At 43.7% G+C, this 24836-nt stretch overlaps 1 protein-coding gene and 1 non-coding gene across 2 annotated transcripts in view; one reads left to right on the forward strand and one right to left on the reverse strand.

Annotated features, from left to right (window-relative positions):
- Positions 1 to 16922, forward strand: part of nol11 (nucleolar protein 11) — a 49247-nt gene extending 32325 nt beyond the window's left edge. Inside the window, exons 14-18 of the mRNA XM_060918939.1 lie at positions 5972 to 6217; positions 6506 to 6584; positions 7945 to 8037; positions 15531 to 15638; positions 16763 to 16922. Coding sequence (XP_060774922.1) covers positions 5972 to 6217; positions 6506 to 6584; positions 7945 to 8037; positions 15531 to 15638; positions 16763 to 16876 — 640 coding nt within the window. The 3' untranslated portion in view covers positions 16877 to 16922. The remainder of the gene's footprint in view (positions 1 to 5971; positions 6218 to 6505; positions 6585 to 7944; positions 8038 to 15530; positions 15639 to 16762) is intronic.
- A 2311-nt stretch (positions 16923 to 19233) lies between these two features.
- On the reverse strand, positions 19234 to 19315 carry trnas-aga (transfer RNA serine (anticodon AGA)). The gene has a single exon. It is a non-coding gene; the product is annotated as a tRNA-Ser (tRNA).
- Positions 19316 to 24836: the final 5521 nt, after the last annotated feature.

Genomic DNA, 24836 nt, shown 5'->3' on the forward strand with positions numbered 1-24836 from the left:
AAATAAGATTCTCTGGTCTGATGAGACGAAGATTGAACTTTTTGGCGTTAATTCTAAGCGGTATGTGTGGAGAAAACCAGGCACTGCTCATCACCTGCACAATACAATCCCAACAGTGAAACATGGTGGTGGCAGCATCATGCTATGGGGGTGTTTTTCAGCTGCAGGGGCAGGACGACTGGTTGCAATTGAAGGAAAGATGAATGTGGCCAAGTACAGAGATATCCTGGAAGAAAACCTCTTCCAGAGTGCTCAGGACCTCAGACTGGGCCGAAGGTTCACCTTCCAACAAGACAATGACCCTAACCACACAGCTAAAATAACAAAGGAGTGGCTTCGGAACAACTCTTTGACCATTCTTGACTGGCCCAGCCAGAGCCCTGACCTAAACCCAAGCATCTCTGGAGAGACCTGAAAATGGCTGTCCACCAACGTTCACCATCCAACCTGATGGAACTGGAGAGGATCTGCAAGGAAGAATGGCGGAGGATCCCCAAATCCAGGTGTGAAAAACTTGTTGCATCATTCCCAAGAAGACTCATGGCTGTACTAGCTCAAAAGGGTGCTTCTCCTCAATACTGAGCAAAGGGTCTGAATACTTATGACCATTTCAGTTTTTCTTTTTTAATAAATTTGCAAAAATTTCTACATTTCTGTTTTTTTCTGTCAAGATGGGGTGCTGAGTGTACATTAATGAGAAATAAAATGAACTTTTTTGATTTTAGCAAATGGCTGCAATGAAAGAGTGAAAAATTGAAAGGGGTCTGAATACTTTCCGTACCCACTGTAAACGAATCTGGTATCTCATGGTACAGCCGGGTAAGCTACTGCGTCACTGACGCTCTAGTTTCTGTCATCCTTTACTGCAAAAGCATCAGTTCAACTTCTCTTTATGAAATGTTTCTATTCATTCTGCATTGCTTATAACAGCAGTTGAAAAAAGGGGATCTGTTTCACTTATTTCTAGGCCAGAAAAATCAAACAAATGCGATGCAAATTCATTATATGACTGTCTAAAAACTAGCACCGTTCATCACCCTGAGAAGACGTTTCCCATGGTGAAGCATGGTGGTGGAAGCATCACGTTAAAGCCAGACGGCCTTTTGATTTGAAATTGAGTTCCCTCTGAAATTCGGTCATTGTGATGGATGTTTATTTCTGTAATATCTCACAAAATATCAGGCCATTCTGTGGCTGGGAAGTTATTTAATTTGACGGGAGCAAATAATGTGCATGAAATCGCTCGCTTCAAGCAGACAGAGGAAGTCCGTGTGTGCACGCACGCGCATGCACAGGTTTACCTTTGACCGCACACTAACGATTCCATCATTCTGTCGCTAAACGAACAGCTGATCGCACCGAGGTGCTCGCTGAGCTCTGATATTTATTAGTTTGGTCCTGCGTTTCCTTTCCTTCGTATATAACACAATGTCTTTTCTTGCTTTCTTTCTGGAGTCAGTCTTTCAGGTTTCATTCGCACACTCGCGTCCTCCATTTTTCTCTCCTGTTTCAAATTTGTCTCACAATGCAGTGTTTCCCACGGAAATTTTGGAGACTATGGGGGCAGCCCATGGGGGGGGGGCGTGGCGCGCGTGTCTGGTTGAATTGCAGGGGTGCGCGGGGGTTGTTGAGCCTACTAATACTACTAAACTAAGACTAACGAAGAACAAATTCGTTGGTATTGGTTATGCACCTTGTATTTTATTTTAGCATGTTACTACAGAGGGCAGTCCTACAAGAAAAACATATTACAGATAGCAACCAAACCAAAAATCCTACAAGACTTCACACGCTGAAGTCCTACAAAACAAGGACTTCTAGCTCTGCTGTATGTCAAAAGTGACCCTGACAAATGCCTGTCCTATTTCCAAAGACCACACCCTGCACTTGTGCATTTGATTTTTCTTGGCTTTGGGAAAAAGAGTTCGAGTGCCCTTTCATAATTTATATCTTCTGGTCGTGGCCCGTCAATGGAAATCCTCAAGCAGGTGGCCAGGTGCTCTCCTTGCAGTCTGTTCCGAAGGTCTGTTCTGACCTAAAATGGCAAACAAGTTGTTCCTACAATGAGTCGTGTGATTGTAGAGCTCACTCTGAAATATTTAATTAAGTGAAAGTGAGATTGAACTTGGGTGGGATTTGAGCATAAAAGCAATGGGTAAATGTAAATTGAAATTCACATCACTGGTGAATCAAAAACGATCACCAATTGAGATTCACATCACATCAATCAAAAGCGATCAAATTCAAGTCAAGAAGTTAATTTAATTAAGTAGGTAACTAACATTACATTCCTTTAATTATGTGGCCTAATAGCTTCACCTTTAGAAGGTAGCCTATTAGAAAAGGCTAAAAATAATTTAACGTCTTCCGTCTCACCAGTAACAAATCGCGTTAAGGCTACTAGCACTAATTCTCAAAAGTGGCATCGAAGTTCGCTCTCTGTTAGAATAAACTACTTTTCCCTTTTAACACGTACATGCAGACCTAGATTAGTTTATCACTGCTGTCACTTCACGTCTCCATCACTTGGATAGACTGCACACATACAATGTCAAGCGGGAAGCACTTCGCCCGTGAATTTGGAAACGACCTGATCCTGGTAGGATGATAAAGTTAATTTGACGAATTAGATAACTATGTAGGGCTAACTAATATTGCCTCAAAATAGCCTACTGTTGCCTTACAGAAAAGGTAGGTTTGCCAGTACGAAATGGACAAAGTAATTTTACTGAAACAATACACTTAACGTCATCCGTCGATGCGCTCTCCATATGCCTATAAAGCACAATAGCGTAGCCTAAATGTCACCACCTCAATCGTGTCAAAGGCTACATAAAGTTGTATAAACTTACTTTAACATGTAGATGCAGACAGGATGTAGATTATCAGAGTTGTCTCCTCACGCTGTCTCAGATAGGCAACGCACGCTATGTCAGGCCGGGTGCATCAGTCAGTGCGTTTACATGCACATAGAGAAAATCGAATTTCTGCCGTAGCTCGACTGAAATCGAACTGAACTGGATTTCTCGTAATCGAGCTACGCGACCTAGATTATGCGATTGTAGCCGAGCTACTTAGTGCAGGGGTTTTCAAAGTGTGGGAGAGTCAGCCCCCCCCTCGGAGAGCAAATAAACAACCGCGCCCCCCCTTACAATTTTTGTTGTTGCTATACTTAATGTTCCATTCGTATTTTTAAAAAAATGGTTGTTGTACACATTTTTTTCTTTTTCACATTTTAAACATCTGTGCTTTTTAAAACATCTTGTTTTACACATTTTAAACATCTCATAGCATCGTTAGCTAGCAGCTCTTGGCAGACAACACACTGTGGCAGTGGAGTATCTTCAGATCCAGTCCATGAAAATCCAAACTTTAAATAATCGTGGTCATACTTCCTTCTTTTTCCAGTCCCCCCAGGATTCCGCGGGCCTTTTTTGTGATTGTTGCGGGCTAAAATGTCTGATGTTGCGGGGGGTTTTCCAAAAAAATTGCGATGAAAGTTGCGGTGTTTTTTAGGTTATTGTTGCGATTACATTGCGGGAGGAAGTGAAAGTTGCGAAGAAATTGTTGCAATTTTCTCTTTTTGTGATTAAAATTGAGTGATATGTTAAATATTAAGTTAGTACTGAAAAACTATTGATTAAAAAAAACAAAGAGAAATGGTCCTATAAACAACTTTACCAATATAAAAGATTACCAGGACTACAAAAATGCAGAAAAATAGGCCTTACTTATCCAAATGCACCTGTTGGTTCAAAAGTTAAAGTGCAGAGAACCTCACAGCACAACATGAAGTTACCTTAAAATATAATATAAATGCCTCAGCTTTCATGTAAGAAGAAAAAAAACCCTATTAATACTAGTACCGTGTGCAGGCAGTCTCTCCTGAAGACTAAATTAAACAATAATTATAAACTAATAAAATAAATGGCTCAGGCTTCATAGAAGAAAAAAACAATTTGGACAGAATCTCACAGTATGATGCTGAAGCTGCCTAAACAATGGAAAATAAAATACCATTTTGGCAAAAATGTTGGCATCCATTAACTTCCTGTATTAAGTAAAAAAAAAAAAATAAAGTGCACAAAGTCCTTCACTGTAAACATAACACACTTTCAGTGTTGCCAGATACTGCTGACGTTTTCCAGTCCAAAATATGTTCAAAACCCGCCAAAATGCACTTGAAATCATCCAATCTGGCAACATGACGCGCATGCTGCTTCTCTTGAACACACAGAAGTAAGGCGGAAGGTAGTTTGTCGACGTCACCTCAAGACGACGCCAACGATTGGTCAAATTTGCGGGAAAGTTGCGGTGATTGGATATAATTGCAACACTGCCCTGAATTCGCGGGGATTGGTTGAATTTGCGCTGAAGTTGCAAATCGCAGCATCCTGGAGGGTCTGTTTTTTGCTTGGCCCAGACTTTGTCTCCTCACTCACTGTAGCTTTAGGTACTAAAAACCGATCCATTTTGTCTCTCACGTTGCGCCCCCCCTGAAGAACTCTGGCGCCCCCCGGGGGGGCGCGCCCCACACTTTGAAAAGCCCTGACTTGGTGCATGTAAACCCTATCGAGCTACGTAGTTGAGCTACTTACTTCAGCACTGCCTCTTCCGGAAGTGACGAGACCACAAGCGGGAAACACAACAGCCTCGGTCGGCATGACAACGCGATGGTGTACAGAATGTTCAGCAAGTGCTGAGCTGCTTCGTTGTTGTCCATCTTCTCTCTCTCGATGTTGCTGTCCTCGTCGTCGTTCTTCTTGTGAACACGGAACTGATAACTTTGTTTACACTCTTGAATAGCTCTTCTTCATGACGACAACCGGAAGTGTACCAACACGATGGGGCGTGTAGCGCCACCTGTGGCTCGGGTGCACAATGTACCTCACACAATAGCTCGATTTCCTTGTGTGCATGTAGGATTGGATTTCTCTGGCACCCCTGCTGGGACCCTTAGCTCGATTACCGACAGTAGCTCGATTTGGATGTGCATGTAAACGCACTGAGTGTCGTCGCGCGGACTGAGACTATGGCGGCCCAAATTAGACTATGGCAGGGCGCCATAGTCTCGCCAATGTGTGGGAAACACTGCAATGCCTTGCGCGAACGGGGAAAGCCCATCACGTGATGCATGACGTAGTATCTTGTATTGCGTCATGGTGCAGCAGGAAAAAATAGCGGAGAATTTCGGCTCTAAATTCATTAATTGTTCGATTTTTAAAAAATGAATAATAAAACTGGAAGTCTGTTATTTGAATTCAGTAGCTTTCGATCCACTAAAAGGATTTTTATTTATTTTTTTTAAAAAATGACCTACACTTGAAAAATTGGGTAGATCGTCTACTCCACTATTTTTTTTCTCATCTCATTATCTGTAGCCGCTTTATCCTGTTCTACAGGGTCGCAGGCAAGCTGGAGCCTATCCCAGCTGACTACGGGTGAAAGGCGGGGTACACCCTGGACAAGTCGCCAGGTCATCACAGGGCTGACACATAGACACAGACAACCATTCACACCTACGGTCAATTTAGAGTCACCAGTTAACCTAACCTGCATGTCTTTGGACTGTGGGGGAAACCGGAGCACCCGGAGGAAACCCACGCGGACACGGGGAGAACATGCAAACTCCACACAGAAAGGCCCTCGCCAGCCACAGGGCTCGAACCCGGACCTTCTTGCTGTGAGGCGACAGCACTAACCACTACACCACCGTGCTGCCACTTTTTTTTTTTAATTAATTTGAACTGCGGTAACAGACATACTTAAACATGTGGCTCGTTATTCATATGTTCATTTTAATTTGCTTTTCCTGTGAGAGATGATCTGTCCAGCAGGTCCTCGGTCTGCCCTGAGGTTTGTGTTCAATGTGGAAGCTGAGCCACTTTTAAAATCTATTTTCTCTCTCTCTCTCTCTCTCTCTCTCTCTCTCTCTCTCTCTCTCTCTCTCTCTCTCTCACGGTTTTTCCAGTGTTCCAGATACAGAATTGGAGCGCATAGATCTGGAGGCAGACAGTCTGCTCTTCATGAAGGCTCTCGCTCAGAGCCCCGACTCAGACGGAGACCAGCACAACGGCTTCTGTCCTCCCCCGGCGGACGAGGAAAGCTGTGACGTTCCCGTTCCCTCAGAAACCCCGGCTCTCAGCCCCAAACCCCCCAGAGACCCGTTAGCTCTGGATATGAGCTGTCCTGTGGGGCTACACAAAGGAGTGCTGCTGTATCCTGAAAACAGTCCCTCACCACCCACAGCTTTATTTCCCTTCATTCAGGTTGCGGTTGCAGGGGACAATTTAGAGACTTTTTAGTGATTTGGATTTAAAATGCGCATTTAATCAGACGTTCTTATGTGTATGAGAGATTCAAGACACAGGAAATGTCTAACATCTAGTGCGTTACGAGAATCTGAGAGCTTGCGCTTATTTCAAGATGAGATGGAGCAAAACGTAACAACTTGGTAGACTTAAAGTTGTCCATGTGCGAAGTCTTTCCTTAACCTGTTTATTAGTAATGAGATTCTGCAGACAGCGTACAGCGACAGTCTTCTCCTTCCTCACCTAAAGGACCTGAGCGTCTCGCAGGTTATAGTAAGTACACAAACCTGAGTGTGCTTTTACATGCAGTGTTGTTTAAGTCAAACCCTGGTGCATTTTCCTTCGTGGGGTGGACCAAAACAACTGCCGTGAGATTTGAGCTGCTTGACAGAGCTGTAGTGCTCCAGATGTGACGTGCGTTCGGGATCTTTAGACCTAGGGACGTTTATTGACCTTTTTTCTGACGCCAAATAGCAAATGAGTTTTTTGGGCACTGTGTGAAGGTGTATGTACCGGTAATTATTATTGTAATGCTTTAAAATTTTAATATATATCATTAGTAACAACCAAAATGAATTAATAAAGCAGCAGGAAAAATATTATTTATTTTGTGACGACGCACACAACTATAGATAAATCGCTGATCCCAGAAAAAGGCAGACTTGGCTCAGGGCTAATCTCGCATGATGTCATACGCGGAACTCTGGTTATCTGGGTCATTTCGGTTCTTCTGACTCCGTGCTTGGGTTACTCGCTGAAATTGGATATCGTTGATGGAATCTTACAAAGATGGCGACGTGAAAGCGCTGTATTATGTTTGGATGTTCAAATCCGTATACAACAGGACATTCAGTTCACGAATTTCTGAGAAATGACACTAAAGCGACAGCAGGTGAGGTTTGTGCGAACGAAGCGGGCGGATTTCGTGTCGCCTACTAATAATAAATCCGATCCATCGCCACGAGAACGACCACATGGGAATTATTGAAGCAAAAAAGAAACCCATTGATGTAATAAATGACATTTGGACAATTCGTCAATTCCCCTGTTATCACCCATTTTTTTTTCTTCTTTCAGTAATTACACTGAATAAGTGTACATTTTAAAGATTATATTTCTGCGTTTAGTGAGGTACATGTAAATATTTTCCCTATATTTTGTCGCAGCCAGCTTAGAATAAAAATCCACAAACCAATCTGCGTTTCCAGTTCTCTCTGGCTGGTGGTGCGCTATCGGCGGTGAGCAGGACTGTCGTGAACTGAATAAACTGGCATCTGTTTCTCATCTTGGGGGCTCAGAAAGATAACCATTTACTCCGGAGTATTGCTGATAATCATCTGCCCCTTCATCTGACATATCAGAATTCTCTCCAGAATGTGATTCCGTATCGACACCGGTCTAACCACGAAATCGATGCCTGAATTGTTATACGCGTGACGTCACGCACCACTTCGGGATCTTCCGGATCAGTCTCGGCTGATTCCGTGAAAATCGACTAATCCTTTTATTGATTTTCGATCAGCTATGGTTTGAAAACACACGGTCAGTCAATATAATGATGGTTGCTTTGTACAAGGAAAAACGTGGGGTTTCGAGGCATTGAATTCACTTTAACTTGTCTCTCTGTGTTCAGCTCCTCCTGCAGTACCTGAGGTTCCTGTACCTGAAATATTCCCAAGACGCCCACACGCAGATCCGCGCCTTACGAATGCCAGCCGTAAATCAGGTCTGTTCGACTTTTCCGTGAAAAGGTTTTCTTAAACTTGGTCAAATTAATTTTTTTAACCTTATAAATGAGTCATTAGTCTTGTCAGCTAGAGGTGTTAAGTCATTGTTATGCACTATTTTGGCGGTTGATTTTTTTTTTTTTTTTTTTTAATGGTTTGCACACCACCTGCATTCCTCTTCATATCCCATAATTATATAAATAGTTATTCCACAAAATCGAGTCACACTTGAGCTGATAGCTATAAGCCATGTACGACAAGATTGAATGGAATAACTGTTTTATTCTGTCCACATTCACTGGATTTTGAGAGCCAGAGCATTTTTATTCTTTGCAACTTCAAGAAGTAAAAACTTTTATCCGTTTACATATTTCCGCTTAGAATGTAAACAAACCAGCGAAATGACAGCTTTTTTTTCCCACAAATTGCTACCACAATAATTATTGAAAAAAATATATGTTCTTACCATCAAATACTTTCTTTCCATGTTTTGTTGTTTGTATATTTTGCGGTTTTGTTTTCGAGTAGTTTTTATTTTGTCCTCGGTTGGTTCAGCAAATTTTTTTTTTTTGTCCATTTTGTTTTTCTCTACTCATGGTATAGAGGGTTCCCGCAGGACGTCACCGCGCCACGAGATTTCGGTAGTCGCCATATTGGAAGACCAAGTACACATCTATGCAAGTACATACATACATACATAAAACAAACTACACCTGAAATGTAGCCAGGGCTGGTTCTGCCCTAATCTGGACCCGGGTGCAACATCGCTACCTTAACTCGTTTTGCTTTTTCTGCCTCCTTTTTTGTATTTTCGACCCTGCGTTTATTTTCTTTCCTTTTCTGAAAACCCGATTTGTGTCCAGACATTTTGTTCTGCTACCAACGAACTAACTCGTCAGGTCTCGTCTCTCGAGTCCGCGATGAAGGGCAACAATTGATACGTTTTTACAAACAACCAATAAACAGCCAATAGGGAGGTTGCAACGTTCAGGCTCTCCTTTTCTCACAGACACTCAGTAATGCACTTATTCTCTGTCTCCTGGCAGAAAGCTCCTTGGTTTGCTTGTGTCTCAATCACAGCTGGTATTCTGTAGAAAGACTTCTTTTCACCTTTCCCATCAGCTTTGTTGGAACACCCTAACACAGCACAAAAGTTTACCATTGTAGGTTTATGATGAATCAAGTGCCTCGTGGGTTTAAATTCCGCGCGCTGCCGTTATTTCCCCCTAATCACGAGTTTGTTGGTCTTCCAATATGGCGCAGGGTTCGTTTACTTCCGGTTTCCGGTGACGTCAGTGGGAAGGGTCTATATGCGCTGCTATCCTAGTAGTAGAGTAGCCAATCAGAGCGTACGATTGCTCATATCCAGCGGATGTGGATACAGTAAATATTCATTATACTGTGTGTTGGCTGTTTCACTGTGACTTCCTCAGTACTCTAATCTGTAATTTATTCATCATATAGACAGTACTTTTTATATCTAAATTTTTTTTTCTACTTCTGTGCTAGTAAATCCTCCTTTTTAATGTAAATTTTGTTTTCATGTCAACGGGCAGGCATGAGAAGCATTTCACTGCGTGTCGGACTGTTTATTACAACGGCGTATTCGGAACATTGTAGGTTTAAAAAAATAATGAAGTGGAAGGAGGGGGGTAATCTAAGAAAAGAACTCCATTTTCTGAGATTGATGTCGTAAATTTACAAAGGGGGGGGAAAACTTGGTGCTTGTTTTTACCGTCAAGGAAAAACATCACTTCAGTTTTCAAGCTTGACTCAACGTCATGTCACAGATGCTGATGCTTGCCATGTATTATGGATAACATTTATGCAGTGCCTCGAAAAAGTATTCATACCCCTTGAACTTTTTCACGTTTTTCCACCTTACAACCACGAACTTAAGTTTTTTATTGAGATTTTATGTGATAGACCAACACAGAGTAGCACATACAGTGGGGCAAAAAAGTATTTAGTCAGTCATCAGTTGTGCAAGTTCTCCCACTTAAAAAGATGAGAGAGGCCTGTAATTTTCATCATAGGTACACTTCAACTATGAGAGACAGAATGGGGGAAAGAATCCAGGAAATCACATTGTAGGATTTTTAATGAATTAATTGGTAAATTCCTCGGTAAAATAAGTATTTGGTCACCTACAAACAAGCAAGATTTCTGGCTCTCACAGACCTGTAACTTCTTCTTCTTTAAGAGGCTCCTCTGTCCTCCACTCGTTACCTGTATTAATGGCACCTGTTTGAACTCGTTATCAGTATAAGACACCTGTCCACAACCTCAAACAGTCACACTCCAAACTCCACTATGGCCAAGACCAAAGAGCTGTCAAAGGACACCAGAAACAAACTTGTAGACCTGCACCAGGCTGGGAAGACTGAATCTGCAATAGGTAAGCAGCTTGGTGTGAAGAAATCAGCTGTGGGAGCAATTATTAGAAAATGGAAGACATACAAGACCACTGATAATCTCCCTCGATCTGGGGCTCCACGCAAGATCTCACCCCATGGGGTCAAAATGATCACAAGAACGGTGAGTAAAAATCCCAGAACCACACGGGGGGACCTAGTGAATGACCTGCAGAGAGCTGGGACCAAAGTAACAAAGGCTACCATCAGTAACGCACTACGCCGCCAAGGACTCAAATCCTGCAGTGCCAGATGTGTCCCCCTGCTTAAGCCAGTACATGTCCAGGCCCGTCTGAAGTTTGCTAGAGAGCATTTGCATGATCCAGAAGAGGATTGGGAGAATGTCATATGGTCAGATGAAACCAAAATAGAACTTTTTGGTAAAAACTCAACTTGTCGTGTTTGGAGGAGAAAGAATGCCGAGTTGCATCCAAAGAACACCATACCTACTGTGAAGCATGGGGGTGGAAACATCATGCTTTGGGTCTGTTTTTCTGCAAAGGGACCAGGACGACTGATCCGTGTAAAGGAAAGAATGAATGGGGCCATGTATTGTGAGATTTTGAGTGAAAACCTCCTTCCATCAGCAAGGGCATTGAAGATGAAACGCGGCTGGGTCTTTCAGCATGACAATGATCCCAAACACACCGCCCGGGCAACGAAGGAGTGGCTTCGTAAGAAGCATTTCAAGGTCCTAAAGTGGCCTAGCCAGTCTCCAGATCTCAACCCCATAGAAAATCTTTGGAGGGAGTTGAAAGTCCGTGTTGCCCAGCGACAGCCCCAAAACATCACTGCTCTAGAGGAGATCTGCATGGAGGAATGGGCCAAAATACCAGCAACAGTGTGTGAAAACCTTGTGAAGACTTGCAGAAAACGTTTGACCTCTGTCATTGCCAACAAAGGGTATATAACAAAGTATTGAGATGAACTTTTGTTATTGACCAAATACTTATTTTCCACCATAATTTGCAAATTCTTTAAAAATCAGACAGTGATTTTCTGGATTTTTTTCTCATTCTGTCTCTCATAGTTGAAGTGTACCTATGATGAAAATTACAGGCGCCTCTCATCTTTTTAAGCGGGAGAACTTGCACAATTGGTGACTGACTAAATACTTTTTTGCCCCACTGTAATTGTGAAGTGAAACAAAAATGATAAATGGTCTTCAAAATTTTAAACACACAAAAATCTGAAAAATGTGGTGTGCATTAGTATTCAGCCCCCCTGCGTCAATACTTTGTAGAGCCACCTTTTGCTGCAATTACAGCTGCAAGTCTTTTGTGATATGTCTTTACCAGCTTTGCACATCTAGACACTGAAATTTTTGCCCATTCTTCTTTGCAAACTAGCTCAAGCTCAGCCAGATTGGATGGAGAGCGTCTGTGAACAGCAATTTTCAAGTCTTGCCACAGATGCTCAATGGGATTTAGGTCTGGACTTTGACTGGGCCATTCTAACACATGAATATTCTTTGATCTAAACCATTCCATTGTAGCTCTGGCTGTATGTTTAGGGTCATGGTCTTGGTGGAAGGTGAATCTCCTTCCCAGTCTCAAGTCTTTTGCAGCCTCCAACAGGTTTTCTTCCAGGATTGCCCTGTATTTAGCTCCATCCATCTTCCCATCAACTCTGACCAGCTTCCCTGTCCCTGCTGAAGAAAAGCATCCCCATAGCATGATGCTGCCACCACCATGTTTCACAGTGGGGATGGTGTGTGCAGGGTGATGAACAGTGTTAGTTTTCCGCCACACACAGCGCTTTGCATTTAGGCCAAAAAGTTCAACTTTGGTCTCATCTGACCAAAGCACCTTCTTCCACATGTTTGCTGTGTCCCCTACATGGCTTCTTATGCCTGTCTTTCAACAAATGGCTTTCTTCTTGCCACTCTTCCAAAAAGGCCAGATTTGTGGAGTGTACGACTTATAGTTGTCCTGTGCACGGATTCTCCCACCTGAGCTGTGGATTTCTGCAGCTCCTCCAGAGTGATCATGGGCCTCTTGGCTGCTTCTCTGACCAGTGCTCTCCTTGCTGGCTCTGTCAGTTTAGGTGGACGGCCATGTCTTGGTAGGTTTGCAGTTGTGCCATACTTTTTCCATTTTTGAATGATGGATTGAACAGTGCTTCTTGATGCTCAGAGCTTTTTTTTTTTTTTTAATATAACCTAACCCTGCTTTAAACTTCTCCCTGACCTGTCTGGTGAGTTCTTTGGTCTTCATGATGCTGTTTGTTCTTCAGTGTTCTCTAACTGAGGCCCTCACAGAACAAGTGTATTTATGCTGAGAGTAAATTACACACAGTAGGACTCTATTGACTAATTAGATGACTTCTGAAGGCAATTGACTGCACTGGATTGTATTTAGAGGTATCAGAAGACAGGGGGCTGAATACTAATGCACACCACATTTTTTCAGATTTTTATTTGTTTAAAATTTTGAAGACCATTTATCATTTTCGTTTCACTTTATAATTATGTGCTACTCTGTGTTGGTCTATCACATAAAATCTCAATAAAAAACTTTAAGTTTGTGGTTGTAAGGTGGAAAAATGTGAAAAGGTTCAAGGGGTATGAATACTTTTGCAAGGCACTGTATTTGCATTCTGCATTACAGGCATTTAGTAGAGACTTTTTTTTTTTTTTTAATAATCCAGAGTGATGTACAACATACCCAGAGCAGCCTGGGGAGCAGGTGGGGGTTAGGTGCCTTGCTCAAGGGCACTTAAACCCATTCCTGCTGGTCCAGGGAATCAAACCGGCGACCTTTTGGTCCCAAAGCTGTCTCTTGAACCATTGATCAGACAAGAACTTTCTGGTGTCTAGCATTTGATGTTTGTTTTTTTTTTTAAAGCCTAGAATCATCATAAGCATCCAGGTAATGAAGAAACCTTGACTTGATTGTCTTGTGTCAAGGTAACCAAGGTTATCTCGGTAGCGTAGGACTTGCAAGCTCATTATCTTTACACGTGTTCTTCATGAAAGGGGAACTGAAGGCAAATTTTTATTTATTTATTTTTAAATTATCAAAATTCTATTTCTCATTTTATTAAATATACGAATGCGTCTTTTGACAGCTATTTTGTCACTGCTATAGCAAATTATGAGCATTTGAAATACGCTCTGTGATACATCAGTCCATATGTCAAAGCAACGGCCGTAAACAAGACTTGCTGAGACCTGTGCGAGACTTCGTAGGACGGAAGTAAAACGTACAGCGGAAATCAAAGTGACCGTCTGCCAACGTTGTCAAAAGACACGCGCGCCCTCTTTTGAATGCTGACGTAATCAAGCCGGAAGTTTTCCCTGTGTCCAAAATCGCTCCCTACGCACTATATAGTGGGGACGCCATTTTGTAGTGATGTCTGAAACCTTAGTGAGGATTATGTGGGAAATGCGCTCAGTATAATATGTATTTATCACAAAAATACATGCATGTGTTTATTTTGAAAACCCACCAGCTGCTGATCTGGCACGTTTTAATTGCGCGACAGTAAAGACATAAATGCCAGCGCGACGGATTAGTCCTTATACTGTCGTCTTTCCAACTCTTCTCTACTCCACGTTGGTTCAAAGTCGTATGGAATAATCTCAATCACTGAAGCTGGCAAATCTGGAAATGAATCTAATGGCCCTTTTCCACTACCCTTTTTCAGCTCGCTTCAGCCCGACACGGCTCACGTTTCGACTATCTAAAAACAGCACGACTCAGCTCGCTTCAGCCCTGCTTAGCCCCCAAAACTCGCACCGTTTTGGAGTGGGGCTGAAGCGAGCCAAACCGAGCTGAGTGAGGCTGGGGGCATGAGGAGACACTCCCCTGTGCACTGATTGGTGAGGAGGAGTGTCCTCACACGCCCCGCGAGCACGCTGGGATCTGTAAACCCGGAAGAAGGAGAATTACGAATTATGAAGCCTTATGCGCCTCGCCTCATCTATACGCTCTTGCCAGTATCTGTTGGCGTTGTCCGTGACAACAAGCCACAGCACCAAGACCAGCAACACTAACGACTCCATGTTTGTTTACTCTCCGGGTTGTGAGACTACCGCTTAAAAGGTCACTGATGTCACTGTTTGCGCCGCCCAACGACATCACCTGATGTCCACCCACTTTCGCTAACTCCACCCAATGTGTCCACCCACTTCCAGCCAGCACGGTTCAGCGCGGTTGTAGTCAAAATGCAACTCCAACAGCCCCGCTCGACTCAGCACGGCACGGCTCAGCCGCGTTGGTAGTGGAAAAGTGGCATAAATTGGAATGAGATGGCGATCTGGCCGCTGTGTAAACAGTTTTCAAAATGGCGGTGCTGACACTTCACGTTTGAAGTCTCGCACAAGTCCCGTGAAGATGGTGCGGATAAGCGACGCCTGCCGTGGACCAAACGAACTACATTCAGCATGGCTAAAAACCGAAAAGGCCAATAAGTGTACCGGTAATATAATATGCCAATACGAGTCACGATATAAGGTTAATAAAACCGAAAACACTATTGAATTTAAAAAATAAAGCAAGTTTAAAATGACTTCAGTTCCCCTTTGAATGAATCTTAACCTACCAGCTTCATTAATTTCAACATAGGACTGTAATATGAATCCAATACGCCACCATAGTTTGTGTGACTGATTAAATCATGATCATGTTCCAGTTACTAAGTTTGCACGGGGGGTTTGCATGTTCTCCCCGTGTCTGCGTGGGTTTCCTCCGGGTGCTCCAGCAAGGTACCTGACCCCTGACTGCTCCCCGGGCGCCTTAGTGTGGCTGCCCAGTGCTCTGAGTGTGCGCGTGCGTGTTCACTGCTTCAGATGGGTTAAATGCAGAGGATGAATTTCACTGTGCTTGAAGTGTGCATGTGACAAAGCTTTCTTTCTTAAAGGGAGCTTTCTAACTTAAGATTTATAAAATAGCCAGCACAAAAGATTTCTCATGAATCTTGTATTAAAAATTACAAGTCAGTCTCGGTAGCTCTGTGTAGAGAATTTATTTACTCATCGATTTGAACTTGGCGTTGGTGCAGAATATGAAACGCACAGCTTCCTATTAAGGAGTTTAGTGTGTGTGTGTGTGTGTGTGTGTGTGTGTGACTTGTAGGTTTTGGATTGGGTTTGCTTGTTGCTCGATGCTCACTTCACAGTCCTGGTTTTGGCTCCTGAAGCGAAGCGCTTGCTCTCTGGCCTTCACAAGTTTGTTGAATCACAGGTAAGTCGTCCATTTCCCCGGAGGGCCAACTTTTTTTTTTTAAAGGAATAAATTTGTTTTTCATTTTGCCAACAATGTTTGCATCACTGAGCTTTATATAAAATCTGGAGAGCTCGTCAGAGTGAAACCAGCTGGCTGCCATCTTGCCATTCCCATTGCAGAGCGGAACGGTCATTTAGACTACTGGAAGCTACACAAAACTGGACAAGTTATTTATGTAGCTGGTGAGAACAGTTAAGAAAAATGCCTACACGTGCAGCAGTGAACTGTACAAATCGTCAGGTCAAAGGTTGTGGACGGACATTTCACCGGTGAGTGTGGAGGGTTTTTTTTTTTTTAAATATAATATGAAAGAAATGAAGACTGTCTAAGACAAAAACTAAAATTATCTCTGTAAAAATAATTATAGGAGTAGAGTCATTCCAAAAAAAAAATTATCAGAGACTAAACTGGAAAAGGGAAAAAAAAACAGTGAAGCGGAGCGTGATAAAGATGTGTAAGGAATGGGGTAATTTTGAGAAAATAAGAGGAAGTAATGGGGGGGGGGGGGGAGTCAGGAGATACTTTTCTTGGGGCAAATTTGATCAGATACAGTGGTTTAACACACAAGCCAAATGCACGCGATGGGAGTGGTAGTATGGTGGCCAGATGGCTTCACTCTACAGATTTTATATAGCGCTCAGTGGGTTTGCATTCATTTTACAGTTATCGTTTCTATAGTAACGAGTCTTGTACGGTGGACATACGACACAAACGGGTTAAAAAGTGTGTAGTTGCTGATATGGTTTTGCAAATGTTCCCCAAATGGATAAAATGAACAGCACGCCACACGTAGCCTGCTTCATTCCTCATAAGGACATTGTATGGCTGTATTTATATTCATAGTTTGAGCCACACCTCAAGACCTGAACGTGATGCCTGCTCTCAGAATAAACACAGTTTCCTGACCCTTCCCTCAGTCCTGTCGCGCTATACTTCCAGTTTCAGACACTGATCGATAAGCCGTGACCTGTTTTAAAGACGTTTCATCTTTTCTTACTCTTTGACCTGCCAATGACACATGACCTTTTAATATCTCTAAATATTCAGCATTTATGTTCAAATCATCTTTCTTCCGTCTTTAGGTGAAGTTGTACTCTGAACTGGGGAAGATCGAAGGAAGCCTGGAAGCACTCAAACAATCCAAGCGGTCCCAAGAGATGGGCCAGTATTCGATCGAGGTGGTCGAGCTGTTTTAGTCAACCTGTACAGATGCTTTTTAATAAAAACCCTCATCACCTGCAATGAGTGTCTGTTAGTTAAATTTTTTTTTAGATAAAATTATTATACTTGGGTTAATGCTATGCAAAATATAAAAGGTTGTTTTGAAATATAACTCTATAGACAGCCAGGCTAATGTGAGAGATTTATGAACTGTGTATTTTGATATTTCTTTTGTCACTGCAGTCAGAACTTTGTTCATAAGTTAGATGAGTAAAGCTGGGCATGCACTGTGCGATTTCCCCCCCAATCGCGGTATTCAGCTGCTGCTCACACTGTACGAGTGAATCACAGGGGTAAACAGCACGCAGCTTACGATTCCTGTTCACACTATATGATCCGATGCTCAGGATTTCAAACAGGTTTGATTTTCATCCGATCGATCGGGAGGAGGTCGTGAGGTGTTAATCGCTTGTCGTTACCCCATGTATACTACACGATCCGAGACGCATGATTGAGCCAAAACTCGGCCCAATCTCCAAAATAGTTGCACGAGTGAAAATCGGGCCAAAAATCGCACAGTGTATGCCCAGCATTAGGCATGTAATCGGTGCATTTTAAGTTCCGCGGTCTTTTTTTTTTTTTTTTTTTTTTAAATATGTTGAATGTCAAGTATTTTATAAAGAATTGTAATTTTGTTGTCAAAAGCATTTTCTTGTCAGACTCAGTACTGTAACACATTTGTGGGCATAAAGGCAGCAGGTCTGGTCCCCCCCCCCAAACACCACCATCCCCTCTACAATAAGGGCGGTTGTTTTTGTCAAACCCCCAAAGAAAGGAGAGTGGATGGAACGATTCATAGTAGTAGAAGAAAAATGAACTGTTTGATTTATTCAGTTAATTTTTCACTGAGATCTTATATTGGAGAGTTGAACCGCTATGTAAAGTCTTCTCTGGAACATCACAAAGACTTTCACTGGGGTTAAGGTGGTTAGTTTGTATAAAAATGCTTCCAGCACCCTAATTTTATGCCTATGCCATCAGGGAAGGAAAAAATATCCATTGATGTGATGATAACCTGCTCGTTCAGGTCGTTAGCTAAGTTCATTTTATTGCCGTATGACGTTGCTGAGCCTCGACCTGACCAACGGAAGCAACCACAGATCATAACACTTCCTCCAGAGGCTTGTACAGCAGCTGCTATGCATGATGGGTTCATTGCTTCATGAGCTTCCTTTCTTACACTAAAACGCTCATCGTTCATGAATAGGATCAATCTGGACTTCTCACACCACATGACCTTTTTCCATTGCTCCAGAGTCCAATCTTTATGCTCCCGAGCAAATTGAAGCCTTTTCTTCTGATTAGCCTCACTAATAGCTGTTTAGCCCCGGTCTTGCCAGTGTGGAAATACTCTTTCACTATGAGAACTAGTCGTGAATGCTACTGTTTTTTTTAAATGACTTGTGATCTCTGATCAGAGTCTGTCGGGAGTTTTTTCCAACCATGTTTCCTACGCGAAGTTGACAGTTCATCATGATACTTACAGGTTTTAATAATGCACTGGACAGTTCTTAACCCAATTCCAGACGTTTCAGTAATCTCCCGAGTTGCTTGCTTTCTTCGATTGACGTCGGCCAATAATTTGACCCTTCTGAACCACGCTAACATCTTTTACATGTTTTCCAACATGGCTGCTTGAAGAATTGAGAAGCTACTCACTGCATCAGTTAGGCTTAAAAGAATTGTTGCGGCTGAAACAGGACTCGCTGCAGTAAATATCCAATCGAAAGCTTTTACATATTTGCTTGTTGACTTTCATTGGCCAGGCCTATTACAGGAGATTGTAATGGGAAGGAAATTTAAGCGAAAGATGAAATTACTTGGTTTATGATAAGTTGTGTATGACAGCTTATCCTTTTGTATAATACCGACCTATTACTGATTATTACATTTATGATACTCTGCACTAGACACACTGACGGTGCTCAGATGCAGGTCTGTAAATTCTCATGTATTTAGAAAGCACAGACTTGCACAGTAGCGCCTCCTAGAGGATATTTTAATTAATGATCAGCATTCACTATGTATAAAACAGTACAATAATAGAGTGGTTAACTGTGCAGAATGAGGTGTGTGATTAAATGAGTGCAACAAAGTGAAGACTTTTTTTAATAATTGGTGAACTAGAGAGAACTGAATAAAAGGCTAAATGGGAAAAATAGCCATCAGTTAATTAATATTCCATTGTAAGCAATGTAGAGATTATTTGTTAACTTAAAAATTATCAGCTTTTAGGCTTTTTGTAGATTGTAATGCTCGCCTATTTATAAGGTAAGATTGATTTTGTTGTGTGAATATTAAAATAGTGTGGTTGTATAAAATAAAACATTACCGTTGTCGGCAGGATTCGAACCTGCGCGGGGAGACCCCAATGGATTTCTAGTCCATCGCCTTAACCACTCGGCCACGACAACCTGAACACTACAGCAGATGATGGCTTTTAAAAAGTGATTAATGTTCCTATATTAGCATTATATCATAAATATTAGATCATAGTCATGTTTTGAGAAAATGCTATAAATGTATTTCAACGAAATTGAAAATTTTGTGAACTAGATTAATTAGTGATAGTATTGCTGTTATAAATGGAAAAAATATAAATGTTTTAGTCCCTCAGAGGAACAAAGGGTTGAGGGGAGATTTTCATTCACTGAATTCAGGGTCCTAGTTAGAGTGGAGTGAAACATTCGAAAGTGAGACATTTTGAAATTTCATGACAGCAACACATCTCAAAAAAGTTGGGACAGGGGCAATAAGAGGCTGGAAAAGTTAAAGGTACAAAAAAGGAACAGCTGGAGGACCAAATTGCAACTCATTAGGTCAATTGGCAATAGGTCATTAACATGACTGGGTATAAAAAGAGCATCTTGGAGTGGCAGCGGCTCTCAGAAGTAAAGATGGGAAGAGGATCACCAATCCCCCTAATTCTGCGCCGACAAATAGTGGAGCAATATCAGAAAGGAGTTCGACAGTGTAAAATTGCAAAGAGTTTGAACATATCATCATCTACAGTGCATAATATCATCAAAAGATTCAGAGAATCTGGAAGAATCTCTGTGCGTAAGGGTCAAGGCCGGAAAACCATACCGGGTGCCCGTGATCTTCGGGCCCTTAGACGGCACTGCATCACATACAGGCATGCTTCTGTATTGGAAATCACAAAATGGGCTCAGGAATATTTCCAGAGAACATTATCTGTGAATTCAATTCACCGTGCCATCCGCCATTGCCAGCTAAAACTCTATAGTTCAAAGAAGAAGCCGTATCTAAACATGATCCAGAAGCGCAGACGTCTTCTCTGGGCCAAGGCTCATTTAAAATGGACTGTGGCAAAGTGGAAAACTGTTCTGTGGTCAGACGAATCAAAATTTGAAGTTCTTTATGGAAATCAGGGACGCCGTGTCATTCGGACTAAAGAGGAGAAGAACGACCCGAGTTATCATCAGCGCTCAGTTCAGAAGCCTGCATCTCTGATGGTATGGGGTTGCATTAGTGCGTGTGCCATGGGCAGCTTACACATCTGGAAAGACCCCATCAATGCTGAAAGGTATATCCAGGTTCTAGCAACATATGCTCCCATCCAGACGACGTCTCTTTCAGGGAAGACCTTGCATTTTCCAACGTGACAATGCCAAACCACATACTCATACCTGTCAACTTTGAGGTTTGAAAAAAAGGGATATTTCCCAGATTTTTAACTCAAAATAAGGGAAAATTTCGGAAAGTCATACCCTTCACCAAAAGTGGGTGTGTAGTTGAATGGGGGGCAATTTTCTATCTAGTATTTGTGATTTCCTGTACTCTGGTGCATGTTGGTGATAGCCAAGACCCAAACTCAATATGCTTATGGTTTATGGAGTGCATTTGTGAATAAACTATACATTTATTTGCTTTCAGTGGTACCAGTTATTTCCCAAATTAAGGGCTAAAATACGTATCTTATGTTAAAATAAGAAAGGTCATTATATAACCAGTCAATAAATTCAATTCCATTGCAATTTATTATGGTTTTATCATAGTCATGGCCTCGGAAGAATAGATAGATAGATAGATAGATAGATAGATAGATAGATAGATAGATAGATAGAGTAATAAAGAGTAATATAAAATATTAAACCAAGAGTGATTTAAAATGGGTAAGTTTCAGATAGAAAATAAAATAGACAATGAGTGGATAAAACAGTTAATACACCAATTAGTTTACACTAGGCTATTTATGAGGTCTTAGCCAGGACATGCTTAATGTAAACATGTGTAGCTTACCTTTGATTATTTGGGAGGCTTTCGTTTTCCCCATGGAAAATTTCTTTGCGATGGAAGAGTCTGGGAACATTCCAGCCACGCACTTGTTGAAATTATCAAAGAAAGAGAGGCTAATGTTTTTCTTAGCTATTAGCATCGCCATCTTCACCTCAGACCTAATCAGTGTTGCCAGATACTGCTGACGTTTTCCAGCCCAAAATATGTTCAAAACCCGCCAAAATGCACTTGAAACCGCCCAACTTGGGTGGGAAACCGACCAATCTGGCAACACTGGACCTAATCATTTGTTCAGCCTCGCCTCCGGACATAGTTCTGTAATTACTGATGCCTGAGAGGGCGGGGACGTGAATTCATGGCCCGACTTCCTGCTGTAAACTCCTGTCAGAGGCGCGTCATGAATTCTGGACCTACCGACTTTTTTATATTGTGAAAATACGGGATATTTTCGGGAAAATAAAAAAACGGGAAGACAGCGGGAAATAAGTCAAAATAAGGGATTTCCTGGGAAAAACGGGAGGGTTGACAGGTATGCATACTGCATCAATTACAGCATCATTGTTAGGGTTTTGCTGGGATTCAAACCTGGTTCGTTGGTGTGATGATCCAGCAAACCCCCACTAGGCCACCAGGGGAATGACTCAAATGCAGAGGCGTGAGGCGGAAGTAGAAAAAGTAACAAAAGGTTTATTTATACTATGTACACTATATACAATCCAGGGCAAAACAAAAACAAAGAGTATAATTCAAAAAGAAAAAGGCAAAAATGCAAAAGCTCAGAAGATCCACAAAACACAGTACAAAGGAAACTGGAGATAAACATAACAGCACAAAGACTCCGTGACAAGAGGACTGAACTCAGGGGTATAAATACACAAACTAATTAAGGACACAGGTGAAGATAATTAGGACTAACAGGCAATTAACAAAAACACAAAACACAGGAACAGTGGCAGCCTCTAGAGGCCAAAATAAACAAGACACGAAAAGGAAATAACAGCGGCCTCTAGAGGCCAAAACAGTCCAAGTCCTAACAGGACCCCCCCCTCTAGGAGCGTCTCCTGACGTTCCCAGGGCGACCCGGATGGGCCGAATGGAAGTCCCGACACAGTTCTTTATCTAGGACATCCCGAGCAGGAACCCAGCAGCGCTCCTCAGGACCATAGCCCTCCCAGTCGACCAGATATTGCAACCCGCCGCGGACCCGGCGGGAGTCAAGCAGGCGATGCACAGTGAACACAGTCTGCCCCTGGAAGATGCGGGGGGGTGGGGGGTTCCTAGGGGCAGGGGCATACGTAGACGTCAGTACAGGCCGTAACAGGGAAACATGGAAAGTGGGGTTGATCCTCAGAGTCCGGGGCAACTGGAGCCGGTAGGAGACAGGGTTCACCCTGCGCACCACCTTGAAGGGGCCAATGTAGCGAGGAGCAAGCTTGCGGTTCTCCACCCGCAGCGGAAGGTCCTTAGTGGACAGCCAAACCCGCTGCCCAGGGCGGAAAGTGTGTGCAGGTCTTCTGTGGCGGTTGGCCTGAGTCTGGTTGGTTCTGGAGGTCTGTATGAGGGTCTTCCTGACCTTGCTCCAGGTCTTGCGACACCGTCTCACATATTGGTTGACCGAGGGCACCCCCGCGTCCTCCTCCTGGTCCGGGAACAGAGGTGGCTGGAACCCGAATTGGCACTGGAATGGCGACAGCTTGGTGGCCGATGACTGCAGGGTGTTGTGGGCGTACTCTGCCCATGGCAGCCAGGTGCTCCATGATGTCGGGTTATCCATAGCCAGGCCTCGCAGGGTGGTTTCCAGGTCCTGGTTGAGCCTCTCCGTCTGACCATTGGACTGTGGGTGAAACCCAGAGGAGAGGCTGGCAGTGGCTCCGATGACATTGCAGAACCCGTGCCACACTCGGGAGGAGAACTGGGGCCCTCGGTCTGAGACGATGTCCTGTGGAAGACCAAAGACTCGGAAGACATGATTAAATATAAGTTTCGCTGTTTCAAGAGCAGAGGGGAGTTTGCACAGAGGTATGAAGCGGCAGGCCTTGGAGAATCTGTCAACAATGACCAAAATGACCATGTTACCTTGTGACTCAGGGAGACCCGTGATGAAGTCGACTGCCACGTGGGACCAGGGACGCCGGGGAATGGTCAGAGGATGCAGGAGACCCTGGGGACGCTGTCGTGGGTTCTTGGTTCTGGTGCAAACCTCACAGGACAGGACAAATGACCTTACTTCCTGCTCCATGTTAGGCCACCAGAAGCGTCTTTTCAGGAAGTCCAGGGTCCTCCGAGCTCCCGGGTGGGCGGTGAGAGGGGAAGAGTGACCCCACTGGAGAACCTTGGCCTGGGCTTGATGTGGGACGTACAAGAGGCCCGGTGGCCCCGTCCCAGGACCGGGGTCCTGGCGTTGGGCTCGTCGAACAGCCTCCTCAATACCCCAGCGGACAGGGGCCACAATCCGGGACACCGGGATAATAGGCCCGACTTCATTCTCCCTGTTAGTGGCAGAGAACAGCCTGGACAGTGCGTCAGGTTTGGTGTTCTTGGAGCCGGGACGGTACGAGAGGGTGAAGTCAAACCGACTGAAAAACAGGGCCCACCTAGCCTGTCGAGGGTTCAGTCTCTTGGCTTGCTGGAGGTACTCCAGGTTCTTGTGGTCAGTCCAAACCAGGAATGGATGTTGCGCTCCCTCCAGCCAGTGCCTCCACTCCTCAAGGGCCAGTTTGACCGCTAACAGTTCTCGATCCCCCACATCGTACCGGGACTCCGCAGGACTCAGGCGGTGGGAGAAGTAAGTGCAGGGGTGCAGCTTTCCTTCCGAACGTTGAGAGAGTACCGCGCCGACACCACTGTCTGAGGCGTCCACCTCCACGATGAATGGTTGGGAGGTGTCCGGGAGGACCAGAATGGGTGCCGTGCAGAAGCGGGCCTTGAGGTCTTTGAACGCCTTTTCTGCCTGAGGAGACCAGCCATAAGATCCACCTGTCCCTTTGGTGAGGTCTGACATGGGTGCTGCCACAGAACTGAAGTTCCTGATGAACTTGCGGTAGAAGTTAGCGAATCCTAAGAACCGCTGAACCTCCTTAACGGACTTGGGAGTAGGCCAGTCCCGGACGGCCAGGGTCTTGGCAGGGTCCATTTGGAGTTGGCCTGTCCGTACAATAAATCCCAGAAAGGAGACCTCGGGAACATGAAATTCGCATTTCTGGGCCTTGGCGAACAGATTGTTCTGTAGCAGCCTCTGGAGAACCTGGCGGACATGGTGGCGGTGCTCCTGCATGGTCTTGGAAAAGATAAGGATGTCATCGAGGTAGACAAAGACGTACAGGTTAATCATGTCCCTTAAGACGTCGTTGATTAGGGCCTGAAAAACAGCTGGTGCGTTGGTGAGTCCGAAGGGCATCACCTGGTATTCGTAGTGCCCAGACGGGGTGTTAAAGGCAGTCTTCCACTCGTCTCCCTGTCAGATACGGATGAGGTGGTATGCGTTCCGTAGGTCCAACTTGGTGAAGACGGTGGCGCCTTGGAGCAGGTCGAAAGCAGTGGACATCAGCGGAAGGGGATATCGGTTGCGCACAGTGATCTTGTTCAGGCCCCTGTAGTCAATACATGGTCGGAGCCCCCCATCCTTCTTGCCGACAAAGAAGAAGCCGGCACCAGCAGGTGAGGTGGAGGGTCGAA

Source organism: Neoarius graeffei, chromosome 4 (assembly GCF_027579695.1).
Source record: "Neoarius graeffei isolate fNeoGra1 chromosome 4, fNeoGra1.pri, whole genome shotgun sequence".
In the NCBI taxonomy this organism is placed as follows: Eukaryota; Metazoa; Chordata; class Actinopteri; order Siluriformes; family Ariidae; genus Neoarius; species Neoarius graeffei.